At 39.1% G+C, this 27,323-nt stretch overlaps 2 protein-coding genes across 7 annotated transcripts; one reads left to right on the top strand and one right to left on the bottom strand.

Moving 5' to 3' along the window:
* The first annotated feature begins 4,011 nt into the window (after positions 1–4,011).
* Positions 4,012–26,823, top strand: LOC103467072 (uncharacterized). The gene is made up of 8 exons (XM_008413127.2): positions 4,012–4,213; positions 5,351–6,464; positions 7,596–7,730; positions 8,882–9,056; positions 11,086–11,184; positions 12,359–12,450; positions 13,193–13,333; positions 26,246–26,823. The coding sequence occupies exons 1-8, from the start codon at positions 4,086–4,088 to the stop codon at positions 26,507–26,509; spliced, it is 2,148 nt and encodes a 715-aa protein (XP_008411349.1). The 5' UTR covers positions 4,012–4,085; the 3' UTR covers positions 26,510–26,823.
* LOC103466981 (uncharacterized) lies at positions 14,198–26,199 on the bottom strand. Of its 6 annotated transcripts, XM_017305561.1 has the most exons (14): positions 24,726–26,199; positions 20,529–20,768; positions 17,993–18,207; positions 17,486–17,597; positions 17,202–17,299; positions 16,910–17,002; positions 16,754–16,831; positions 16,355–16,432; positions 16,125–16,214; positions 15,977–16,030; positions 15,575–15,619; positions 15,253–15,485; positions 14,680–14,854; positions 14,198–14,348 (listed from the first exon to the last, which is right to left on the bottom strand). In XM_017305561.1, the coding sequence occupies exons 3-14, from the start codon at positions 18,195–18,197 to the stop codon at positions 14,218–14,220; spliced, it is 1,392 nt and encodes a 463-aa protein (XP_017161050.1). In that variant the 5' UTR covers positions 18,198–18,207; positions 20,529–20,768; positions 24,726–26,199; the 3' UTR covers positions 14,198–14,217. The 6 variants fall into 6 exon arrangements, with proteins under 6 accessions (XP_017161050.1, XP_017161049.1, XP_008411199.1 ...); XM_017305560.1 differs by lacking the exons at positions 20,529–20,768; positions 24,726–26,199 and having other exon boundaries at positions 17,993–19,927; XM_008412977.2 differs by lacking the exons at positions 20,529–20,768; positions 24,726–26,199 and having other exon boundaries at positions 16,754–16,816; positions 17,993–19,927.
* Positions 26,824–27,323: the final 500 nt, after the last annotated feature.

The following is a 27,323-nucleotide window of genomic DNA, read 5'->3' as shown; positions in this document are numbered from 1 at the left end:
GATCTACTTCTTCCCCGTTCAAACACGCCGTGTTCGAAAGGTTCCGATCATCATGAGTCCGCGCAGTCAAGAAATTTAGTCTAATTCCTATAAATGTTATCAGGAAAATACAAAAGATCCGTGCTATTTCGTCCATTACAAAAAACATGCACCTACAAGCAAAAATGACCATTTCTAAATGTGATACTTTCATTAATTATTAGCAAACATGTCTGGGGAAAAATTTCCACACATAAAGCAAAAAACTGGTTTTGTTGTTATGAGTGAGAAAATATTTGATCATCAACTACAACATAAAATAAAACAAAACGTGGTTTTAAAACATTTATCTTCCAATAAAAATAAATCTGAGAAGTGTGGCCTGCATTTGTACTTAGCTTCAYCCATCTTCCCTTTAAATCTGACTCCAGCTTTTCAACTGAAGTTAAAAAATAAGAAAATAAAAACATTTAAATGGCTAAACTTTATTTATTTTGGAGCATCATAGTTAGGTGGGGTGATAAATATAAATGCAACACTTTCCTGAACATTGCAAGATTTGTGAAATTTGTGTATTCTTATACTTCAACTATTGATCCATCTTAAGGAAATCTAATAAAATGTAGAAACAGTCAGTACTGGATTAATTCTGACAGGCTTATAGGAGCTGTTTGATGTAGAAAAATCAGGCATATTTAAAATAAAATTCCTCAGTTACATTTATTGTTGACTCTATAGCGCCCTCCAGATGTCTTTTTCACCTCCTTCACCATCCTGGTGTAAGGAAATACTCAGGTTCTCGGCTGTTCATATTTGCAGGTTTATCTCATGATCCCTTGGCGTTATGGTTGCCATCTTTCAGAAATCAAAATAAGGGACGCCCACCACGGCGTGTCACCCTACTTTCATGGGATGGGATGGCCGCTGCAGCGATAGACAATATTTATGGCAGTGCTTTCTGTTTTTAAAAAGTGATCCAGAGGGGGTGCTGTGATGGCGCAGGGGCAAAGCACAACCCACAGGCCTTAGTCATCGTGGCGGTGGTCGCAGGCCGCAGGCCGCATGTCTTCCCCCTCTTTCATTACACACTTTCCTGTCAAACTACTTCCAAATAAAGACAACTATAGCCAACAAAACCTTTAAAAAGTGATCCAGAGAGCAATCATTCATACATAGAGTACTCCAAAATTGTACTCCAATCAGTTAAACAAGTTTAATTAAGCAAGTGTAAAATGTATTTGGTAAACTGCTCAAGTACTGAGTAACTGATCATGATACCTAATTTAATAATCACAATGTGTCCTCAAACAGGGCTCCAAAAGTATAAAAGTAATGTGAAAATTATGAAATTGTAAAGAGTATTACTAAAATATTTATACAAGTGAGGAGTTAGGTTTGGGGGCTGGTTCTAGATCAAATTTACCACGGGGGCCTGGGTAGTGAGTGTTTTTCCATGGCAACACTTAAAAAAGAATGAAACAAAAAAAACAGAGCAATATTTCATCATTTGATGTAATAAGTGAGCCAAAGAGCCACTTGTGTCTCCAGAGACTCAGTTTGCAGATCCCTGGTAGATGGAAAGTGTGATCCTATCTCCATACAGCAGCTAAACGTTCAGCACTATAATTTTTTATTCATTGTTAAAATAAAATTGTGAAGGTTAAATAAAATCCACCACTGAGTATCAACATAAGACATTTATTTAGTATAACATTTGGTTCGCCGTTGGCCCCCGTCTAGAACCGCCCCTGGGCTGCAGGTCTGGGTCTGGTGCATTAATGACCACTGAACAATGAATTCATAAACTATATAAACATTTCAAAATAAAACATAAAGAAAGCCCTAACAAACCTTTTAAAGTAGGAAGTATTTATGTATTTACTGTTAATCTAATGTATGATTTGTTCTTTAAATGATCATTTGTATTATTTTGGCTGATATTATTTTTTGCAAATAAGCAATTAACCAAACCAATATAGTCTACTAAAAGCACAATAAGTAACTTAATCATAGCAAAATGTTACCATATCAGGGTCTGCTACAGGCCCGTGCAGAGACCACTAAAGGGGCAGGTGCTCAAAAACAAAAAAGGGCACATCTAACTGCATTCTAGGACAGAATATTAACAAAGCCACTCAGCTTTCAGAGTTTAATAAACAATGATAAATTACAAAAATGTGACATATACAATCAAAGCTAACAAACATCTCCATAGCATAACACTATGCCTATGTAAGATATTTTATTAGTAATTTCTTTCTGCAGGTCTATTTTGTTCTAGGAAAGTATTGCAATATTCAAACCCGCAATTTAGCAAGATATGTAAACCAGAGCTGGACCATCAGACATATTTTGTCTTTACAGAATTACACTATTAAAAATATAAACAACCTTTTAGTGACTGTAATCTATAAAAGAGCTGCCTGTTTGCTGCAGTGGAGATGAAGATGGTCCATTCAGGAAAGCAGAGCTGCATCAAACTTTAACATGGAACTGCAAAAAAAAGAAAAAAACAAAAGCAAAAATTTAATTGTTAATGTATGTCACCATGCGAAAAGCCTACTGAGTTTTGCTTAAAAAAACTTTTTTAAACATTTAAATCACATTCGTCTCATGAAGTGCATTTTTTTTGCAAAACAAACTTATGTTGCATGTCAGAAATCTATTCTTAATATTCTAAGTTTTTGTTGGAGTCAAAGTTTTGCTTGGGATTCTCACATGAGTCGTGGGCAGGGCCCAAAATCGCAACAAAAGATTTATGATGTGTGCAAATAAAAGTTTATGTTTGGCAAATAACTTTAAGTTCACAAGACAAAAATTATTTATTTAATTAAAAAAAGTTTTTTAAACAAAACGATTTCTTTTTTTTTAAATAAATCATTACAATTCCAAAAGTTTTGATTACAATTTTATTTTACTTAACTGAGGTCATTTTTTTCCCCCCATTGAATAATTGGGGGGAAAAAATTAACTTCATACTCTGCGAACCAGACCCTAAACTTGAGATTTTTCCCCCTTCATTAATGTCACTTTTATTACATTCATTATATCTATCGTGGTAATTCAGGGCGAGTTATTTTTTATTCTAAATGAATATCCTTGTTATTCAAGTGTTATTCTCCTTCAAGATACATTTACCTACCGCCTGAATAAATGGCGTTAGGTAAAGGAAATGAGAAGATCGGACATATATCCATTATGGAGATGATCGGTTTTGGACGGGCGATGTGCCTCTATTGCATAAGCGATAATGAAGAATGACTGATGTCATTAAAAATACAGGGAAGAAGCTTTTTAGTTATCTTGTTTTGCTAGCAAAGTCGTTAGCTAGCAGCTAGCTAATAGCGCACCAACAACAGCCTAACGTCTGTATGATAAAAATACTGAATCGATAGATAAGAACAGTTTCTCCTCACCTGGCTGTCTCCTGCCACTCAGTAGTTCTTCAGAGAAAGGCAGACGCAGAGGCCTGTCAGTGTCTGTTGTATTGCATTACCTCTCTGCTTAAACCGCGACTCCGAGCTGAAGCAGAAACGATACTTCAACGTTTTCCATCATCTGACAAGTAGCAAGTCTACTTCACTTTATTCACCAAAAACGTGTTTGTTTTTTTTATAATTCACCAAAAACTGTTCTGCATTCTGTAACGTTCGCTACCTTTAGCTCCAGTTAGCCGCCTTATCACACTGCGCCAGAGGCAACTGCCATGCGTCACGGGCAAAAGGTCAAAGGTAAGAAGATGACCAGAGGGCTTATGTTATACAAAAAAAGAAAGAGAAATCAAAGAATTGTAGCACATGTTTTTATGTGTCAGGAGAGGGCTTAGGAAATAATAATACCCTCCCCCCAAATAATAATAAAATAGATAAATAAATAAATTGACCAAAAGGGCACTTGGGGGCAAGGAGCAAAAAGGGCAGGTGCTCAAGCACCCCCAGCCCACCCTTCTGCACGTGCCTGATCTGTGTGTTCCTGCTGCTCAGCGGCATGTTAGGGAGCCGCAGGCTGACTGACAGCGAGGCGCTCTCAGGTCGTAAACTCTCTGAAGGAAGCGGATCTGACCGGAGGATCAGCTGGAGGAAACGGTCTGATCAGCGCTGGACCTGATGAAAAAGCAGTGTTTCACACCTGGGACTCTGTCCTCTGCGTCTCTGAAGAGAAGGCTGCTGAGGAAAAGGAGGAGAGTGGCCCCGGAGGCGCAGCGCTCCGCGGACAGCGACTGTGAGCCGTGCAGGTCAGATCCTACCTGTTCACGCTGCTGGAAGTTGTCTGTTTACAAAGTTAAGCCAGAAGTACGTACTTACTGAGCTCTGGTGTCTTAGTTTTATATACATAAAAAAAAGATAGGATCGAGTGATTCTAAACGGGCCTCTTCTTCGTTTTATTTCAGTGGACTTCATCAGCAGTTCTTCGGTCTTAACACATATTATTTGACACCATCTGATCATTCTGAGGATCAGGTTTTTTGTTGTTTTTGTAGTGTCTTAGTTCTTTATCTCTGTATTAGCAGTGCATTTGTCATGGCAGCTTTTATAAAACACATACATCTGTTTCCTTTCTATGAGTTGCATAAAAAAAAAACAGTTTTGCTTACAAAATCATTTCCCAAAGGACTAAGATCACCAAAGCTATAAGTTTCTGAAAGGAAGGTGTGCTACGTTTCATATAAATTCAATTTAATTCAGTTTAGGTAATAGCGCCAATTTATAGCAAACAAGAAAATACCACATTCAGCATCCAGGAGACAGTGTTGTTCAATCAGCCTTCTTACTTAAAATAACAGAAAGAAAAAAAGCCCAACACTATTAGAAGTTAGATAGAATTTAAAACGATTTTGCAAACAAATAATAATAAGAAAAGTATAACACTTACTCCTGAGTTAATGTGATAATTTGGCATTGGTGCTGCATCAAAGAAAATATAATGTAAAAATTGTGAAATTTCTTATTATATGTCATTTATGCTCTGAGCAAAGGAGGGCTGATCGTGGGTTAAAAGAATAGGGTGTTGTAGCAATATTGCTATTAATCTTTTAATATTTTCCTTTTTCATCATTAAATGCTTGTTGGTAATGTACAAATTTATGATTGTAACTACATATATTCTCAGGGTATGTCTTTTTAGTTCTTCTCTTAGTCCAATTTCATCAAGTCTCATGTAGTCTCTTAGTCTCATCTCCCCTCGGTGCACCAAAGGGAGATGAGAACCAGGCAAAACTGCATAGGCCAGGCTATCCTCCAGCACACCTGAATAAAAACAAAGACTTGTACCAAACCTTTACCATTGTTCATGACATGTTCAGGAGGTTTTAAATCATTATCTGAAGCATATTGGATCAGAAAATATAACCGGTTGTTTTTCTGTGTTTCAGATGTTCCATATTTTCCTCCTCTGGCAGCAGTCGCTCTGTTCGGCGGATTCTGACCGCCTGTGTCTTCTCCTTCCTGGCTCTACTTGGCTCTGTATCTCCAGATCTCAGCTCCAACTTCGACATGCTYGATGCAACGGAGGCCGCGTACAGCGAACTGACTTCATGCAGGACGACAGCTCTATTGCAGCTCCTCAGTGAAATTCAGAAGATGAGGCTTTTATTAGCCAAAGACACAAGCAATGAGACACTGGGGTCCGGTTTCCCAGCACTGGATCACCTCTGTGGTAAAATGGTGAACTACAGTAATAATCACAGACTTCACTGCAGTGCGGAGATGTCTGGATTTTGCCTTCAGATGAGGAGAAACATACAGGCATTTCTACGTCCATCCCAGGATGCCAGGGATGGATCGGTTTTCACGCAACTCATAGAGAGACTGTTGACCATCTGGGGCTCAGTTGAAGTTGCTTTAGCTAAAGCCAAACAAAACCCTGCCTGGGCAGATGTTCTTTCTGCCAGACTACTGGTGACCTTCACAGAACTAAACTACCAGCTGATGTTCCACCACAACACCTTGACTCCTGCTAACTTCCAGCGCAGGTGGACCAGCACTCTGTATCATCTGAGCTTATGCAGACTGATGACGGAGCGGCTGAATGACTGCTGGTCAGAGAACGTAGACCTCAAAGTAAACCTGAGTCTGGAAGCTCAGCCAGTGGATATTCTGGACCCGCGTCCATGGCAGATCTCTGGAGCAGGAAGCAAGCTTCTTTCTGGGTCACACACAGGAATTCAGGCTCTCCTAAAAACCCAGCAGTGCTTGTTTGATCGGGCTTCGCTGGCTCTCCGGCTGGCATCTCGAGCCGTGTCTTCCAGCCTCAGCATAAGGATCTGCCTGCTGGCCATGGCGTGCCTCATCTATCCTGCGGTGATGTTTTCTTTCAAGGAAATGACAGAGTGGATCCAGGACTATGCTCAGAGCTTAAGGGAGAAAACCGAGGACCTGAAACGCCAGAGGAAGCTGGCTGAAGATCTGCTGCATCAAATGCTGCCAAAATCAGTCGCCAAGCAGCTCAGGAAGCGTAAGCAGGTTGAAGCCGAGAGCTATGAAAGGGTAAGGGAAACAGCACATTACCTAGAATAATAAAAATGTATAAAAACTTTCCTTGAAACGCTTTCGAAAGTGCTTTTCAAGAAGGCACACTTCTAAGTTTCAGACTTTCCTAGAAACTACAGTTGTGTTTTTGACTGTGGGAAGAGAGCCAGAGCACTTGGACAGAACGAGGGAGAACGTGGGAACTCCATGCAAAAAGACTCCAGGTTAGGATTCAAACCTAGGACCTTCTTCCTGCAAGGCAGCAGATGTTACCAACTGCTTCACTGTGTAGCCCCACCATTATCTCATCTCCCAGGAATAGAAATAATACATTGTTTAAATAGCTGTTTAAAATCTAAACCAATCATCACTTTTCAAAAGTGATGGAAAAAGTTGGAGATACTATGTGGTACTATAAGTACTTTTGTTGTCCCACACCGCTCACATGGAGCTGCAGACTTTGTTAAGAACAGATCTGCGTCTGCTCTCCTCCTCTGTCACTCTTTGGCTAAACCCCGAAGCTGCTATGAGGAGGTTTACATCTGCAAGATGTGCAAACACCCTGACTGAACGTGTGTGTTTGTTGCCTTTGTTGCTATTGTTGGTGTAATTACCTGTAATTGCCCTGTTGCATATTCATGTGGAGATAAAACAAGTTGTACAGGTGAAATTGCGTCTGGCTTATTGAAGAGGTTTGAAGCAGCTGGACCAAAAAGCCTTATGGTGGCGAGGTGGGGGTCTGAGCAGCTTAAAATGATCAGGAGGGGTTTCTGTGTAGAACTCACTGGAAAGGGAAAATACTGCTCTGATATGGAAATGTAGTTGCAGACTCTCAAACGGCACACGTTACTTTTAGCAGATATGGAGGAAACTTGGATGCTGATTCCACAGATTTAGTTCATTGTCCTGTTCAATGCAGAGAATGTAATTTTCTACAGATAGAGGCGGTACGGAATATATTCTGATGAGTTGTAGCAATCATTCTCTAAAGACTCACTTCAGCTCAAACCCTGAACGTCAAGAAAAGGAAACGTATAAATCAATATTATCTATTATATTTCTGTTACCTCATCCTGTGAGGCTGACACAGTAGAAGAAGGCAAGCTGATATGTTGTGAGGGAGCAATCATTTTCTCTCTTGTTTTCCAGGTCACCATATTTTTCTCAGATATTGTGGGCTTCACGTCTATCTCAGCATCTTGCAACCCTCTGCAGGTGGTGGAGATGCTCAACAACCTGTACATGTGCTTTGACACTCGCATTGATTCCTATGATGTCTACAAGGTAACAAACCCACGCCAACAGAGCACGTTTCTGTAAGTCTGAAGCTTTCCGTCAAGACATCCATACTGTCTTCCACTCTTTAAAAAGAGCTCTTGATCAATAGCACTCATGTCTGTCTGGAGGTGTTTTTAAAGTTTTCTTTGGACTTTGGCTAATTTTTCTTGGGTTAAATCCCTGTCTGTTCAGTTGTGTTGTTTTATTCATCTTACTTTAGTGAAATAAAATGAAAAAATAAATAAATAAATAAATTGTCCAAAGTTGGACTTTGTCCCTGTGCATGACAGACTCCACCAGCATTATCCCTGGTTTCGCATTCAGTTTTCTTGTTTTGGTCTTCAGAGACAGGATCTCAGGGATGTGAGGATTTGGTTTTTCTGTGTGCTAATTTAAGTTTCTGTGTTCTGTTGCTGTCTCGGTGTTGTCCCACCTACCCTTGATTGCTCCCAGCTGTGTCTCGTGTTCCCCGATTACCTTCTGTGTATTTAAATCCACCCAAGTCTCTTGTTTCCTTGTGGGGTCTTTCGTTAGTTGTGTTCCCTGTCAGTTGCTACCAGTGTGAGAGTCTTTGCCGTTGCTCACCTGTGCTGCCTGGATTATTGTGTGTATTTCTTCATTAAATCATCATCTACTCTTCATATCTGGGTCCACTGCATCTACCTCACCACGACACACCACGAGGTCTCCTTACATGAGTTGTGCTCTACCCCTGCGCCACCTCAGCACTGTGATTGGTATAGGAAAAAACCAAACCTCTGGATTTATTGACAGGTTATGATACAACCCTCGCCTATGATGGAAAGACTGACATCCTGGAAACAAGCAGCTAAATGTAGAGTGGTTGGACTTGGTCTTGGAGGTATTGGACAGAGTTTGATCAACTGGGGGAGCATGGAGTGGAGCTTCAACTCTTCTACATCAAAAGGAGTCAGCTGAGGTTTCTTGGTGATGTTGCAACAGGGGAGAGACCAATAATTTACTAGATTGTTCTGCCCAGAGAATGCTTGGTCCTAACCAGGATTGAGAAGAGATGTCTAGAATGTCTTCTAGGAGCTGTTGTGTACAGATGGCAGTCTACAACAGACACTGCTGTTGTCTTTAACTAAACTTTTTCCCATGTCATTTGAATGAATTTAATGGAATGCTCTAACCAGGTGGAGACAATCGGAGATGCCTACATGGTGGTGAGCGGTCTACCTGAGAGAAACGGTGACAAACACGCAGATGAGATTGCCAAGATGGCGCTGGACTTGTTGGCGGCGGTCAGGCAGGTGTCCATCCCTCACATGCCCAACGAGAGGCTGCAGCTCCGAGCCGGCATTCACACAGGTCAGAGGAGCTCCACGAGACCGCAAGGTCCAACACATCGTTCTGGTTTTGTTAGAGTATCGGTCAATTGCATTTCAACAAGGTGGCAGTTCAGAGTGCTTTTCATCATGAAAAACATCATAAACTGGTTTCACATTGTCAGCAATTGTGAAACCAGTAACAGACATTGTATTTTGTCAAGTGCCATCATTAAAATCATCAATACAAATCAAATATTTTGATCAATGTTAAATTTATTATGGTTCAAAAGCAACTCTAACCAGGGGGGATTTAAGCCTTGCATTTTAAGGAACTCTGTGTTACAGCTGTTTTCCAGTTTTCTTGAAGTTTGTTCCAGATTTGAGATGCATAGAAGCTGAATGTGGATGTTTGGTTCTGGGGAATAAAACCTGTGGTTTTATTTGTAGTTTTTTTTTAGACTGAGATAATTCCAGTTGGTTTTCTGGAGCTCGGGTTTCATGTTTGTCATGAACTGTACGTGTTTCTATTATTTCCAGTGCCTTGAAAAACCCATGACATTGAGGCTTATTTGGGACAGCAAAGTGCTGTAATGTGTCCACTGCTGAGACCAGCTGATCCATCTCTGACGTTCAGCCTCTACAGTATTTAGATAAAGACAGCATAACTAGATTAATTCACAGTGAAGCAAAAAGATAGCTCACTAAAAACAGAGCTGATCTGGAAGCATGTTCACTTTATTGTCTGGCATTTTATTTTCTTCATTTAAAATAAATTATTCAAAGTCTTAATTAAAAGGTTTTTTTTAAGTGTTTTTAAGCTATTTAGATATTTTCTGCTCTCAGCCTTCCTTTCTAACCTTAACCTAATCTCGACACCTTTTCTTATTTTGAAATGCAGACAAATTGTAAATTTAGGGAGCTTGTAAAATGTTTTCATGTCCAGTTTGTTGAAATACAAATTACAACATACAATAATTATCAGGTTTTAGGTTAGATGTGTTGTTTTTTGATCTGTGTGGTTATGTTTGTTCATATGGATTTGTAATATTTAGAAGTAAGTTTTGCTACACACGTAAGGTTTTGGCTGTAGAAATTAATAAAGCTACGTGGGAAGTCCCCACAAAAATAAATAGCCATGCAAACGTGTATGTGTTGGCCTGCAATGGACTGGTGACCTGTCCAGATTGTACCACAACTCTAAGGATAAGCAGGTATAGACAATGGATCAAAAAAGATATTTAAAGATTTTTTTCCTTTTGATTAAGATATATTTCATAAACAAGGTGAGACATTCATAAACAGGTAATAGAACAATACATAAGGATTCAATTATTTGTTTTTATCTCTATTTTATGTAACTTGGTTTCTGTCTAAATAAAGTTGAATTGACTAAAAACCCAGAGAAACAAATATTCAGTTGAACCCACAGCACCATCTAGAGGAAGTGCTGTGGGTTCAGCTGATCAGTTGAAAGTTTTAGTGTGTTCATGTGTGTGTATGCATGGCCTTGTGCTACAGTGCAAGATCCATTTCTCCAACAAGTACTACTCCGTAAGGACTGATTGGCCAATAAGAAGAGGTGCTGTTTAGAGGTTAGAAGTTCGATTTAGGATGTAATTTGACTTTAGGTTGTGGTTAAGGTTGGGGTAAACTGAATGACAAATGAATAAAAGTCAAAGTACTGAGGATAGAAAGATACACAGACGCACGAGGATGTGTATGTGTTTTTTTTTAGATCATGAAATCACAGAAACGTAAAAAAAAAAAAAAAAAATTAAAAATGAGGTGTCATGTTCAGCACTGAATGGGATGTGAAGCTTAATATCCATATAGAAACTCGGGGAGATGAAGCAACATGTCACAATATTATTCCTACTATTGCCTTTTTAGGTTGCTCTAAAAAACATCACTTCCTTATTTGTGAGTGATGGCATCAAAATTAGTTTGAAATCTATTTAAACTCTTCTGTTTTATTTCTGTGTTCTGGTTGTATTGGTACCTGAATGTTGACCTAACAATTGAAGCTCTAAAGCAAAACGAAAAGCAATTTGTATTTTTTGGCTCCACAGGTCCATGTGTGGCAGGAATTGTGGGCTACAAGATGCCGAGATACTGTTTGTTTGGAGATACAGTCAATACTGCCTCCAGGATGGAGTCCACCAGCCTGCGTGAGTCCTCAGTAATAATTAAACCTTTACAGCTCTTAAAGAGAATTAGATTTTTAAATATCCTGTCCATAACTTGCTTTTCCTGCTCTTCTATGATGATGATGATTATGTTAAGGCCCTTGCTGTGCACTGGCATGCTGCAACTTCCACAAATGAACTTTTCAAAAGAATATTCTACCCAACAGAATATTGTACACCAGCATACATTTCAAGTAGTTGATTTTATTTAGATTGGTATTAACAGCAACCTATAAAGTTTAACTTAAACCCAAAATAGCAACAAAAAGGAAGCTAACCTACTCAAGTGTAAGAGGAAAAAGAGACATTCTGACAGTTTGAGAAGCAGAAAACTAAATAAAACCTTTATGCTATGTTGTTTCACAAATTGAAGGACCCAAAGTCTGGATCTGTTCACCCACCTACAGAATAATCCACAAAGCTTTACCAACAGAAATCTCATATAAAAGATGAAAACTGAAATTGTTAGGCAACTCTAAAAAGAAAAAGAAAACCAATCTGGGTTTAACACTGGTTCTCACTGAATCCATTACAAATACAAATGACACTATTACGCTCTGTAGAAAAACAGAAGACTATTTATTAATCCATTAAAACAATTAATTGTAGCGAGCAGGAGACCAACTTCAACACCATGTAACATAGGTGTTACAGCAAAAAATATACATAACTGCAAATATGATGTAGTTTTATTTTTATTCACTGATTACTTGTAGCCATTGAATTCTTAACCAATAATTTCCAATACCGCCTGTTCCAAATTGTACAAATGCCTAAAACGGTAATAAATAATCAACACTGTAAATACTTCAATAAAATAATATATTTTTTTWAAATACTCTGCCAGATATTTCTCATAAAAATCTTATTCTATAATTCAATCACAGCTAGAGCTGTTAACTGATTTTGTACTGATGTGGAAGGTCAGATAAGTTGTGTTTCTACAAAAAACGAAAAAAAAATTTCAGGTAACTCAGGCACATACCTATAATTTACAAAGTATTAAATGTTCACAATGTTCTTTCAAGTATATTGTAAAGACATATTAGTTCCCTTATCAATCACACCGCAAAAAGCTTTGCAGAGAATGACCTGGGAATCTGTTTAGAGCTAAAACAGTTGCTGCAAATGTATTTCAAATGTTTTAATGTTCCAGCTCAGAAAATCCACACCAGTTCAGAAACCTATTTGGCTTTGATGAAGGACAACGCCTATGAGCTGCAGCTACGTGGAGAGATTGAGGTTAAGGTAACGGATACAAATCAAGCTCTCAACTTTTTACATTTTCTTTGCAAACTTCAATTTTAACAGCTTCATGTTTTCTTCAGTCTGCTTGGAAAATAATACATAGTGAAAACATGAATCTCTAGTTCTACTTAAATGAAAATTCAGTACATTTTCAAATGATGGACTGTAGATATGGTGAAGATGAGTGGGGTCTTTTTGTTTAAACCAAATAATCCCACTCAGTGTGTCTGTGAAGAAAACCAACATATATTAAATATATTACTTTAAATGCAGTGATAACGAAGTTAAATTGTAAGTCGACTGAACTTATAAAGTACCTTTCAAGTCATATTTACGTCATTTCGAGTCAGTATCATATTAAACCATCTTCACAAAAAGCAACTGGCCAAAAATCTCTATGCTGTTCTCATCTGTTAAAAGGACACTGTTGCTCAAGTTCTGTTGCGTGATTAAACGCAATTCTGCAAACCCAAGTCATATTGTATTACTTTTTTTTTGAAGGAAGAGGTATTTTGCTGGCAGCATCTAGATTGTAGGTGCTACTTCTCTCATTCAGCATGCAATGACATGGCTCTTTCAATACAAATTAAAGTCAACTCATACAAGAAAGTGAAACCTTGTTTTTCATGGTTTCTCAAAAATCCCAGTCTAGTTATTTTAATGTAAACATTTGATTTCAGTGCTGTCTGTAGCCAATTGTTTAGTCAGTATTCATCACTTGCACCCATCACTCTCCTGTCAGGGTAAAGGCAAAATGAACACATACTGGCTTGTTGGCCATAGAAACTACAGCGTGCAGAATGACAGTCTGGTTTGCAACTGGAATCCCAACATGGCCAGAAAGAAGAAGATAGTGGCTGGCAGTCAGGCCTCTGTAGGGAACGTGAGTATTAATGTCATCAGATTGTTCAGACATATTGTCTGACAATATGTGAATCTCTTATTGACAAGTGTTCTTATTGTAATTTTGTTTACAAAGAAATATTTGTTATCAACATGTCTGGTAGAAACGACCATTTTTTTCACAGGGAAACTTTGCAAAATGCGTCCAATAAACACTAATTTATTGGAGATTTCAGTGGCTGAAATGCCCAACTTAAGGACATTAAAATATCCCAAATAACACAGAACGATTGAAACAACACTGAATCAATGTTAGGCAGAGACATTGAATCAACGTTGAACGCTGACAATGAAACAACATTGAAAGTGGTTGGTGACTTGTATGTTGAATCAACGTTAGGGTTTCAACCATAACTGACATATCAATGTTGATTCAACCATCATCTGTATGTCAATTTACATGCATATTTGTGTTGATATTGCATTGAATCAGCTGGGAATCAACGTTGGTTCAACCATCATCTGAACGTGGATCTGCACACATTTGTGTTGATTCTGCATTCAATCAATGTTAATTCAACCATCATCTATATGTGAATTTACATGCATATATGTGTTGATATTACATTGAATCAGTTAGGAATCAATGTTTATTCAACCATCATCTCAATGTGGATCTTATTAGACATTTGGGTTGATCTTAATTGAATCTAAGTTAAAGAATCATTTATTCATGTACACCTTTAGGTCTGACATACCATTAAAGGTTCCTTTACTGGTGTTAAACACATAATTCTGGTGACAATGGTATGTCACCAGAATTATGGTATGTCATTCAAAATTACCTTACATTACCCAAGGTCCTAAAATGTGGTCACACAGACTTAAAAATAACATGGCATAACTTAGACATTTTATTTCATTTCAGTCTTCTTGCCGTCCCTTTGGTTGCCTTTCAATGCCTCCCTCCCGGTCTGGCGCATAGCGAAACCATTTCTTTACAGTTTCGCTATAATTTTGGTCAGTTAGCCTTGGTTCAAACTGGCGAGCAGCAGCTGAAAGACACAAAAGAAAGTCATAAAGATAGAGGGTATCTGACATACAATTTATTATCCCCTACCCTCACTTTGTTGAGGGGTGTTATCTGCTCCTATGTCCTGGTTCTGGTGTGTGTGCACAAACTGTCCAATAAAAATAGTACATTCACACTGGCAATGAATGGACAAATTTGAGTATTTGTAAAACGGAGGATGCAATATGTTATTGGAGTTGGATTACAATTATCCACTTTATGGCAAACTTAACAGCACAGTTAGATTCTGATTCACCAACAGTCTCATTTCCTACAATTAAAATTTAAAGCCCTTTCCAGTGGAGGAAGCTCACCTAATAGGCACTCTTGCAGGATTGTGTCCTTGAATGGCTTTTTACTCTGGGAACACCTATGGTTTTTCCCAGCCCAGTTGAAATGACTTGCCAGGGCATTTGTCATACAAGTCGTCAACATTCTTCTTATCATGTTGGCTGAATCTGTGCCTCCTACTAGAGCCAGCCGAGCAATCTACATCAGAGACAAGTACATGAATGCACAGTGTTACACAGCAGCATTATATCATGCAATTTAAAAACACAGCAGAGACATAACCTTGTTCTGATACTGTATGTATGCACTGATATTCCACTCCATACTGTTCATTCATGGTCATGGATGTTAACCACATTAACCGTCCTGGTCCCAATTTGGGCCAGGTCAATATCTAAATGGTCTATTTGAAAAATTGCGAAATGTTTCATAAATGGCATATCTACAAGCTCTGTGACATGTTCAGAACTTGTAGACTACAATTTGTGCTCAAGTAGCTAAAGAGCTAACACTTTTCCCCTTAGAAAAATAAATATTCACACTGACATAATCTACATTGAATAAATTAATGCTGATCAGTCTTTCAAATAAATTACCATCTTTTGACGCACTGTCTCTTCAATCAGTAATGACTCTGCTTTACTGAAATCTTCTTCACTGGCAATTGGCAGCTGGAAGGGGAGCACAAGGTTTGCTGGTCCTCTGGTACCACCTGGTGTAATGTTACTCTGAGCCAAATTGTTCTTGATGAATTGGACATCTCTGGACAGATCCTTGACCATAACTAGCACTTCAGCAAGCATCGATGTCATATTATGGATAGCAAGGTCTTCAGGAAAACATTAAAAATCATTAAGTGCAACATCAAAATAACCTGCAAATGACACATTACAAATACATTATGCCCAATAGACTTGCCTTTCAAAAGCTGCCCATTATCGCTGGCCCTTTGTGTGGTTGCGTCTGCAAAACACAAATATTCATGCACAGAAGTTTAAAGGTTAGGTGCCAAAATGACACCGACTTTCTTTAGGTTTGAAATGTTTCCTACAGCTCTTTTGTAGATAAGGACATTTCTGCATCCAATCAGGAGAGAACTTGGATGAATGGAATACACAGGACCACAATGGAAAAAAATACTATCAGGGCTTTGTGTTATGCATTATTTTTTAAAGGCAAACATAAGTTTACAAACTGTCGACGCATTTAAAGAGTTGGAGTGAACACAGATGTGAGCAATGACCACAATTCGAATACAGACACAGCCTCACACATTCAGATCACAAAATGTCTACAAATGTTAGATGACGGTCTTGTTACCTTTGCAACCTTGATTAGGCGCTGAATCCAATACATCATTCTGGTGGGAGTTTGCTTTTAAGTGAATAACAAATGCAAAAACTTAGCTACAGTGAATTAATTAATCAGAACACAGATCACTCTATATGTATGTAGTAAACTGGGTTACTTGGTGAGAAATCCAATGGTGGCCTATTTTGTGCACATTGTGAGAGACCAGGAAGATGGTTATACCGCCTTGAGCTGCATCCAGACAACCCTGTAGATGGTTACATTTTGCAATAGTTTACAAGTATAAACACAACAAGATGCATAATCTAAATGTTTTATCAAACTAACTTATTAGCCATAATCACTAAGGATGCCCATCACCATTACTGAGAGAGTACAGTATCATACCACTACTTGTACTTTGTCGCTGTGGATTCTGCAACTGGTGGTATTGGGCACAGGCTGTAGCAAAACCTGGCATCTCAGCTTGAACACAAAGTAGGAAATACAGAAAACGGTGAAGTTATTACTGTTACCTCCCATGTGAGACTTGGATTCAGCTGACTGCTCTATATTTACAGCATTGCTTCAACATCAGTCTTATGAGACTGCTTGACGACTCACCATTACGAACTTCATCAGTTAGTGATTGTTGGTAGGTACAACACATTTATGATTGTGACATGTCTTGAAAATTGTGAAGGCTTGAGTATATCTTGCAAAGCACATACATGTAAATTGATGTTGTCTGCTGCATGCATGGTGCCAGCTAGCTCTTCACAAGAACAACAATATGGGTTTACTTACTGTTGCTTTCATCAGGAGTCTGCAACTCTTCTACATTGCTGTAGAACATGCCATCAGATGATTCTGAAAAGGGTAGGCCTGAGTGAGAAATGAGGATGCGACAAATTGTGTTTAAACTGTTATTCTGTTGACATTTTAACATTGATAGCAACATACCATTTACTGCACGCTCTAGACCTAGTCTCTGCAGAGTTGGAGGTTGGGCAGATTTTAGGACCGTATAAGACTGGCTCAAGTTTGAGGTTGGGCCTAAAACATTTTAGTTGGCATGTTATTCACAAAGTATTTATTTTGTGCTAAAACTACATACAAATTTGGCAAGAAACACGCAATTTCAATCAAATTTAAATGCTTTACTTTTATTGGTACAATGTCGGATGCCATTTGTTTTTTGACTGTGTAGCAGTGAGCATAGTGTCAATATAAAGGAAATGTCTTGCATCAATACCTGGACATCCAACACCAGGTGGTTTGGCAAAACGCTTTCTTTTTGCACTGCTACTCTGGTGGTCTTCAGGATCAGAATGCATAAATTGCTGATTTGGCCTACAAAACATTATGATAATACACAATGCGCATATTACAAATGTAGTTAAGATACTACACCTATTAGTCAAGGCTACAGTCTGAATACATGGACACTCTGGCCACTTTGAGTCATCCTTTTAGCAGTGGTTAATTTTCTAGTTGCAACACCCTAGGAAAAGTTATCACTGTGACAAAGTAATGTACCTGGATATTCTTTTTTGGCGGAGAGCTCCTTCATCATGAGATTTCATTTCAGAGGTTGGACACATAGTTGTGTTGTACTTTGTCTCTCGTTTTTTCGCCTCATCAAGGGTCTCTGTAAAGAGCAGAGGGTAAATGCCAATTTGCATGTCTGCAGTCTAGTGCAGAAATACCCTAACAGCTTCTTCCCAACTCCCACAAAACGGAACAATCACACCTGTGTGAAGAGCTACTATCATACATCATCTCATTCTGGCCAATCACTATTTGCATCCTCACATTTGTCTTCGCTGATTTTACCTACACAAAACATCTCAGCTGCACCTCTGAAGTGTTGCTTTATATACCTACACTGTATACTTAGTTTAATGTATCCTCCTAAACAAACTTTTACATCTGTAATGTCATGTCCCAATAACGAACATACTTGAAAAGAAAATATTGAGCTGAATTATCTATGACAGCATGACTGTGTAGAACAGCTGTGCATGTGTTGCACCAGTTACTCACCACACGTAGTAAGGACTCGTACATCCTTATAGGTGATCCATTTGTCATCTGGTTGCATTCCATCTCGAAGGGCTTTTTTGAGTGTTATGTGTTTTGGGGGCCATGACAGTGTCTGTTCCTCAGCTTTAAACCAGCTCTCTAGAACTACTGCTGTTTCACCGTGTGGGAACTGTACAACCGACCACAGTACCACCTCTCTATTCATCTTCGAAGGGCTAGGGATGAAATGAGAACTACTCATAATGATATATTCTTACAGGTCATCCCCATTTCATTCTTCAAAGCCAAAGCGCACTACAGACATTGTAGTTTTTGGCCAGCCAAACATGTTATTTGCACAGGTAATAATTTGATGTTATTTGTGAGGTAATTTATGCCATGATATACATCTCAGTTACAGATACTGCACTTTGTCTTTGGCTTGCACTTTGATAGGGCAGCATGACTATGCTAAATGAAGTAGTGGTATTACAATGGCACCATCCCCGTCTGGACAGCGAAGGCATTTGTGCTTGATGGAGGCCAGTCTACCTACCCCTATATTTTCTTTCAAGCCACTGACTTTGTATGTGGCAATGAATGATGATTCACAGGGATACATGTAATATGGCTGTTTGTGTCTGTACATTCTGGAAATTATATATGCATTCTCTTCTGATTTAACAATATTCTCTACTAATGCAAATCCATCTCTAACTTCAACACAATTGTCTCCTTTCTTTGTGGACAAAGTAAACCGATGAGTGGAGACCTTCCTGTACTGTTGTGAAGAAATAAACTGTGTGGGGACTGGACCATCAATGTGGATGTTAAGCAACTTTGGATAATCTCTAGAACATGTGGATCCAACATGTGAGGTTTCAGACAACCTTTTAACTACCAGTTGTAGTGTCTGATGTGGCTTGCGTAGAAGATGCTTAATTTGACTAAGACAATTCTCAGAAGGAAATCCTGATAGATTATCTAGATTGCTGAACCTCCTGTATTCCTCAGCCAAATGAGTAAGCTGGTGTATGTTGTACACAATTTCATCTTTTCCGTGTAATGCCCCAAAGTGTTCAACAAAAGCAACCATCAACTTTTGTGCAAAGGCTAACATTTCCTCAGATATACTAGGGGACAGCAACATGCACATTCCAACAGAAAACATGAAGTTGTCATACAGCTCACTGGGGAGTGAATCCTTCTAAACAGGACCCCAAAATAACATGAAGGATTGGAACTCGGTAGCTTTCCACCGATCCATCTCTGACGGTCCCCTTGGTTTACGGTTAAACTCAGAAGGCGTGTAGAAACGCAGCTTTAGGAGTTTATCGGAAATGGTTGCTACAGTTTGGGAAGGAACCTTTGTTGCCAAATGTTTCCCCTTTAACCATATATGAAGCATTTTCCTTGTAACTCCAAGACAACAGAGATGCATGTAATCTGGTGGAAACATAGAAACCATTTTAACTAAACCAGATAAAGGGCTCTTCCCAATGTGATGTCCCTCAACCATGTCAGAGAAACTGGAGTCTGTCCTAAGTTTATGCTTTGTTTCAGGAAATGTCATTTTATTCATCCATACACCCTCCTGAAAGCATTTGTCACAACCTGAAAAGACATTGAATCCTTTGACTTGCTTAATATAAGCTCTTGCCGGCACATCACAAATAAAGGCATAAATCTCTACATTAAATTGCTTAGCATTATACATAATGCCATTAGACAATACATTCTGAAGATCTTTGACAAACTGATCCAGGTACTCAAAAACGCCCACTGGCTTGCTTAGACCACAAAACATACCAACAACAAATGGGGACTTTGTGTAGTCACATGTCAGACATCAAAGTATGGGCCAAAACTGTAGTTTAGAACTTTTAAATAAAGGTAAGCCATCTATACTGCTCAAAAAAAATAAAGGGAACACTTAAACAACACAATATAACTCCAAGTAAATCAAACTTCTGTTAAATCAAACTGTCCACTTAGGAAGCAACACTGATTGMCMMSRSGRRSSTYCSYSKKGTCAATCAGTGTTGCTTCCTAAGTGGACAGTTTGATTTCACAGAAGTTTGATTTACTTGGAGTTATATTGTGTTTAAGTGTTTCCTTTATTTTTTTTGAGCAGTGTATATTAAACTGGATATTAATAGTAGTAATAGTTAATGGTACACACAAACATGTCAACTGTGAAAGCACCCCTTTGACTATTCCAAAATGATGATAATCTCCCCCCTGAATTTTAGTGATGGGCACATTTCTGGGTGTTCCAAGCAATGTTCTCCCATCTTTTGGTAGGGTAGGGTGAAACATCGTCAAAATAGACAGCAAAGATGACAGTGGAACCAGAGAGACTGAATAGGATGTTGCTCAATACTTTAAACTTATCCTGAGCAAATCATTATGGTCATCACTGTCCAAGCTCATCCTCCGCTATACTTTCAAAATGTGCATCAGACTCACCTGGCGAGTCAATATTTTTATTCACATCACTGTTGGTGGTCTGTAAAGTGGCAAGTCTGAAATAACTTGAAAATGTAGTACATCTTACCTGCACTGACAACAAGCTGCAACATGATATTTGTTCTGTTTTTTCCTTGGATTAGCATCAACTATTAACTTGTACTCAGTGAGGATTTGCTGCGCTGTCTCTTTCAATAATTTGTTAACTACGTCTTTTAGCCCAAGAAGAAGCTGACATCTTAAGAGTGTTGTGGTGCTGTAGTCTAATAAACTGCACGTTTGCCTACAATTGTCTTCTTTCTTCAATGCAGTTATCTTTAAATCAGAGCTGGAAAAATAAAAAAAGATGATTCAGAATAATATGCTGCATTGTAATATGCAAGGTGAAACGAGCTGAAACATAACATATTTGTACAATTAGATCCATATCAAGAAAGGTAATTATAATGTGAAGGTTACTGTTCATTTTAAAATACCAGCATAAGTAAACGCCTCACTATAGCAGGACCAAGCAGCTCGAGACCTCAAAGGCACAACCCAACTTCGGTGTCCTACGTCAGAATGGAAATTAAACAAAGGCCATATTATTTCCTAATGCCTTCCTCAAAAATTTTCTTTAGGGGATTAATCAATGTGAAATTAGATATTCTACGCATTTAGAATATATAACCAGTCTCCTCTACAGCTTGTTCGGTCAGATCAGCATTTGTCAGATCACCATAGGTGTAGCTCAAACTGACGGCTTTATCAGTCAAACAGGTATATGCTGTGATGACCATTATACCACTAGCGGAACAAGTCAGCGTCAGGCCGGGGGGCGGGGCCAATGACGGGGCCCCTCACGTGCATCACCTGAGCTGCTGAAAACTGCTCAGGTGATACTCGTTTCTCGTTTCATATTTTTAAGCACATTGGCTAAACCGTGAGTCAAACAGTCACTGGGGCTGACTACTATATATTCCATTGAGGGACAGTAACTTTAACATTACATACACCTGTCTGAACAGGTGAGGGCGCACTTTCTCCATCTATAATCAGACATTAAAATGACTTGAAACCATTCCTCCCTCCCAGGCACCTCCAGACCCGGGCACCCGCCCGGGTCGGATGGGGCCCATTGGTTTACAATAAATAGGCCCCTCCATAGCTCCGGGCCTGCATTATACCTATATTTAATCAGCATGACATACCAGTTACATTACACTTTCTTATAACAGCTGTATCATATGACATCCTGACTTGGCAATTAACCAGTCAGACCTTCATCAACGACCTGGCAAAGCTCTTATGTAATTGTCACAGGTGCTGTAGGTTTAATTACATTAAGCAGCTGCTTAAGGTAATTTCAAAAGTAACATATAGTCTGACTTAGCTCCTTTCCAAATGAAGTAACAGTAATGTCACCAGGTTATGGTTTGAAGGAGTTATCAATCTGAGTTAAAGTTACTTTTTCAACATAATTATGCCATCACTTATTTCCCTACCAAGTTACAACTTGAGCACAACACAATGCAGTTGGTTTACAATAAATGGGATAAGATAAAAGTAGATTGGCCACACTTACCACAAAAGTGCTGAGGGTTTAATAATTAAATTCAGAAACACTTTGCACCAAGCCTGCTGGAAAGGGGTTATGTGATTGGGACATACCAGTCGTGAAATGGGGGAGGTGGACTACTTAACTCCTTGTAGTGACTTCTATGTGTTTTTGTGTCAACATATCACACACAAATAGTCAGTCATAACATTTACAGACAAGATGATGTACAGGACAGAATCACAACCCAATGTTGTCAACACATTGTGCTTAAATTATAACGGGATTAACGCTCACAAAAAATAAAAGTTGTTTCACCTGGAACCAAATGAGGAGAGGGGGAGGGAGGTTGAGGGGTTGGCGGGCCAGGTGAGGGGTGGGCGGTGGAGGGAAAGGGGTGTGTGTGTGTCTTTGGCGGGTGGAGGGAGTAGGGTTGGGGGTTTGAATGGGAGAGGGAGAGGAAGAGGGAAGTAGAGGGGTGCAAAAAACAACTGACATTGATTGAACATTTAGATTACTAGTTCTTCCCCAAACCTTGTCCTCAATCAAACTGACCTGCGTGTTTTCAGTTCAGCAAAACCCCGTTAATCAGACATTAATATCATGTGTGCTGATTTAGGGAAATGCCTAAAACTTGTAGGGCTTGGAGGACCAGTGCTGAAACGCACTGGATTTGACGTTGGCATTTTATTTTATTTGATGTCAACCACAAAACAACATTGATTCAATGACAGTTTCAACATTAGTTAATTGGCTAGAATTGGATGGTTGTTTGATGGTTGATCCACCATCAAATCACGTCAGTTGTCGACCTCAACCATGCATGCAACCTTTGTGACGATAATTCAACATTGATTTAACATCGTGTGCTATCTGGGATCCCACTCATGTAAATAGCGGGGGTGGACCACTCCAGTCCTAGTAGTAAGTTGTAGATATTATGTGTCAACAAAATATGTTTAAACAGTCAGTAATATTTACAGACAAGTAAAGTGTACAGAAAAATGAATCACAGCCCACTGTTCTCAATATGCTGTTTTAAAACATAATTAACTCCCCCCTCTATAATAAAATGCCCTGACCCAGAGCTCAAGGAGGATGAGTGGAAGGGAGAGGAGAGGATGGGTTTGGGGGGGGGGAGTAAATGGGGAAAGGTTGGGTGTGTGTGAGGTGCTAGGGGGGCAGGACAAATGGTAGTTGGGGGTGGGGTAGGGGCTTGACAAACAGCATACTTTGAATCGAAATTGATAAGCTGTTTTTCCCAACCCTGGTTCTTAAATCAAACTGACCTGCATGTTTTCAGTTCAGCAAAACCCTGTTAATCAGCCATCAATTAAAATCATGTGTGCCTAATTATGGACATGCCTAATACTTGCAAGGCAGTGTGCTCTGAAAACACTGGATTCGATGTTGGTGTTTCAACTATTAGAATTTGACCACAAAACAACATTGATTCAATGACACAGTTTCAACGTTAGTTAATTGGCTAGAGGTGGATGATTGTTTTATAGTTGACCCACTGTCAGTTGTCGACCTCAACCATACATGCAACCTTTGTGATAATAATTCAACATTGAATTAACATCTTTTGCCAACAAGTCAACAGCGAAGCAGCTGTGTGGTTGGGCCATCCCACTCATGTAAATGGTGGGGGTGGACCGCTCCACTCCTTGTAGTAAGTTGTAGATGTTTTTGTGTCAATATATCCCACACAAACGGTCAGTGAGAATTGTTATGAACAAGTAAGAAAAGGAATCGGCACCGACTATCCTCTACAGTGCTTAATTTAAAACGTGATAACCCCCCCTCAGTAATAAAATGCTCTGACCCAGAGCTCGGATGAGGGGAAGAGGTGCGGCAAAACAGCTGACGTTGATTCGACATTGATCAGATGTTGATCAGATATTGGCATTTCAGTCATTAGATTTCAACGACAAAACAACATTGATTCAATGACACAGTTTCAACATTGGTTACTTGGCTAGAGGTGGATGGTTGTTTGATGGTTGATCCACCGTCATTTGTCGACTTCAACCAAAAATCAACCATTAATCAGCCCTTGGCATTTCAATCATCAGATTTCAACCACAAAACAACAATGATTCAATGACACAGTTTCAACGGTTTGATTGGATGGTTGTTTGATGGTTGATCCACCGTCATTTGTCGACTTCAACCAAAAATCAACCATTAATCAGACCTCAGCATTTCATTCATTAGATTTCAACCACAAAACAACGTTGATTCATTGACACAGTTTCAATGGTTTGATTGGATGGTTGTTTGATGGTTGATCCACCATCATTTGTCGACTTCAACCAAAAAGCAACGATTCTAACTATAATTCAACGTTGATTTAACGTCGTGTGCTATCTGGGATGTTAAAGTTCTATATATTTTAGCTGTAACTCTATATCTTTAGCTTGTGTTTACAAATAACTTTCATTTGCAAGAAGTTGACAGTCTGAACAGTTATGTTTTGCATGCCTCTATCTGTATAACCAGTGGTGAAAGTAAGCCGGTGTCAGAACACCGGTCCGGTCCGGTACTGCGTACCGCTAAAAGATTTTGCGCCGGTCCGGTAACCGGCTGCAATAAAGCCATCATTCAGAACGGCTGCACTTCGATCTGCTAGCGATAGACGGACCAAAACACAAGTTAATCTGTTTATAAAGCGCTTTTTTTCCCTTCTTCTTCTTATTCCAAAATGTTTCTGAACTGTTTGTGCCGCGTAATGGAGCCTCTCACCCTCCAGCCGTCTCTCTCTCTCTCTTCTCCCCTACCTGAGGTCGTAGCTTTGGTCTGCAGCCTTCAAACCCGTTTCACCGCTATGTTTAACGCCTGTCTGCTTGTTACAAAATGTCCCAATTAAAAGCAAAAGGAGAATATCTAGTTGAGTGTCATGTTATTTTGCTCAATTAAAACAACACAGTACACCTGGAAAACAACTACTTATTAGATTATGACCGGAAATATCACTGGTATTAAACGACAGCGCACAGTACGAGCGTCTTTCTCTAAAAGACGGGGGTCGGTCGCTGATGGGATTGGTGCGTTTGATTTATGGACTGGGACATTTTACACAGGTGGTCCACAGACATAAAAAATGCCGCTTGCACTGGGACAGCACGAACAATAAATCGCGTATCATTTATAGACTTTAAAATATAAACCGGGAAAACTCCCGCAGGACAGTGAATTTTTAATACAACGAAACCAAAACCTGATAAAAGTGCAGAAAACAATAATATGGTCAAAAGAAAAGACAGTGATGCCGAAGTTATTTATAAAAAAAAATGCAGTGAAATACTATTAAAAGTAACAAGTACCTCATTACAATTTTACTTCAGTTTTTTGATGAGCAAAGGTTCTGCTCATCACAAAGGAAATGAGAACAGCTTAAATCAAACTGTTTTGATTTAAAGGAGCATATTAATATACATAAAAAGCAAAACAAGATATGTGCATTTTTACTGACATTAATTGCAATATCTAATGACAGCTGCTGTTTGCTACTCCTATACAATAGTTTTAAATAACCGACTCCAAACTAATCACCTGATTTTCTGTTTTCGTCAATGCMAATTATAACCTGATAAAATTGGCATTTACATTTGTTGTTCAAATATTAAAGTTTACAATGCATCATTTAAATTCAGCAAGAGCTTTTCTTTTTCTCAGAAGTTAACCTGAACTAAACTTGATGGGTTGTGCTTGTTCCTCTGTCTTTCCATTGATGCAACACCATGAGGTCTTAATACAAACCCAGCCAAATGCGTTTTTTTTCTGGTGTTTTCTTACGTTTTATCTTTACTCATTAATGGATATGATTTCAAATGTAACAGAGTAACTTTATTCAAAACAAATTCAAGGAAAATTAAAAGTTCAGGTTTTGTAAACAACTTAAAGGACAAATTAGATAAATTGTAATTACATCAATAGATGTAAATGAAACTACTTTCCACCTATATGGCAGAATATATATTTGTTTCACATTGTGAAGTGCTTCTACTTTCTGCGTTATCTATACAGAGACCCTGTAAACATTAATATACCATACCTTTATGTTTTTATTTATTTTGGTTCGCACAATGAGCCACTGACGATTTACCGGCAAGAATTTAAAACTACTTTCACCTCTGTGTATAACTCAACCTAGAAATAGATTTTTTTTTTGTAATGGACATTGCAGATACGATAACTGATTGCTCTCAGCTTTTATTACTGTATACCTTATCCTTGTAACTGAAACTTGTATATCTGTGCAGTCATCTGTCACGGTGCAGAGTCTCAGCGACAATGCGGCCACGCCTGTTTCCCTTCCCTCTTCAGCGCTCAACCAAACGCCCAAGATGCCTCGGACAGAGAGGCTCAGTCTGAGCGTGGCCGCTCAGATGGAGCCGTACGGGGGAAGCTACGGGACCCTGGGCTCCATGATTGGGGGCCTCCAGGGTGGAGACGAAAGTCCAGTAACCAGCCAGCGAAGTGGGCTCAAACCAGACCTGCTGCCTGGTTCTAACCAGCAAATGTGACCATTTCATCACTGTTGTGTCCATTGAAATGTAATTCCAAGAAAAAATAGTTTGCAAATTAAGTTAACTTTTTATTATGGGAAAAGAATATCATAATAAAATTCCTTTTTGCACTTAGAATTCAACAGTACTTTCAACTTGAATATTTTGTCCTGTGTTGCAAGTGTTTGGACTGCATTGATTGGAAGAAATATGTCTGGAAAAGAATTTAGTAAATGGCTTTGAACTTGTGTAATGGCTTTTTCAAGTCCAGAGGACCCCAAAGTTACTTCACACAACAGTCTTTCACCCATTCACACACCAGTCTGACAGAAGTGAGGCTGCCATGCACCAGCGCCACCAGGGCCTCGGACCCTCGGACCAGTGCAGTGCCCTGCCCGAGGGTACAACAACAGAGGCAGGTGGAGTGGGGAGCAAACGTCAAAACTCCAGTTTGCTCCAGTTCAAAACTGTTTGAACTGGAACAAACAGTCTCCAGCCTTCCTCAGGGAGTGCTCTGCAATCTTTAAAGAGCTTATTAGAATCAACTCTCATAATTGAAGGGGCATTTAACATTAAAAACTGAGGAAAAACATGCTTATAAAGCTACTCTCAAACTATTTTGGTTAGTTTTTGTTTTGCCAAGATACTTCAAGAGAGCTGCGCATCAAATGACCTGTAGTAAGCACTTTATACAAAGTCCAGAGGACCCCATAGCACTTTAGGCTACATTCAGTCACATTCACAAGCAAGTTACATTGTAGCCATCGCTGCAACTGGGGGCAAGCGAAGCTACCATGATTGCTTCGCCTTCACCTTTTTTCCTTTGGACTTG

The sequence above is a fragment of the Poecilia reticulata genome, linkage group LG7 (assembly GCF_000633615.1).
Source record: "Poecilia reticulata strain Guanapo linkage group LG7, Guppy_female_1.0+MT, whole genome shotgun sequence".
Classification (NCBI taxonomy): Eukaryota; Metazoa; Chordata; class Actinopteri; order Cyprinodontiformes; family Poeciliidae; genus Poecilia; species Poecilia reticulata.
This window is presented reverse-complemented; position numbering and strand designations above follow the sequence as displayed.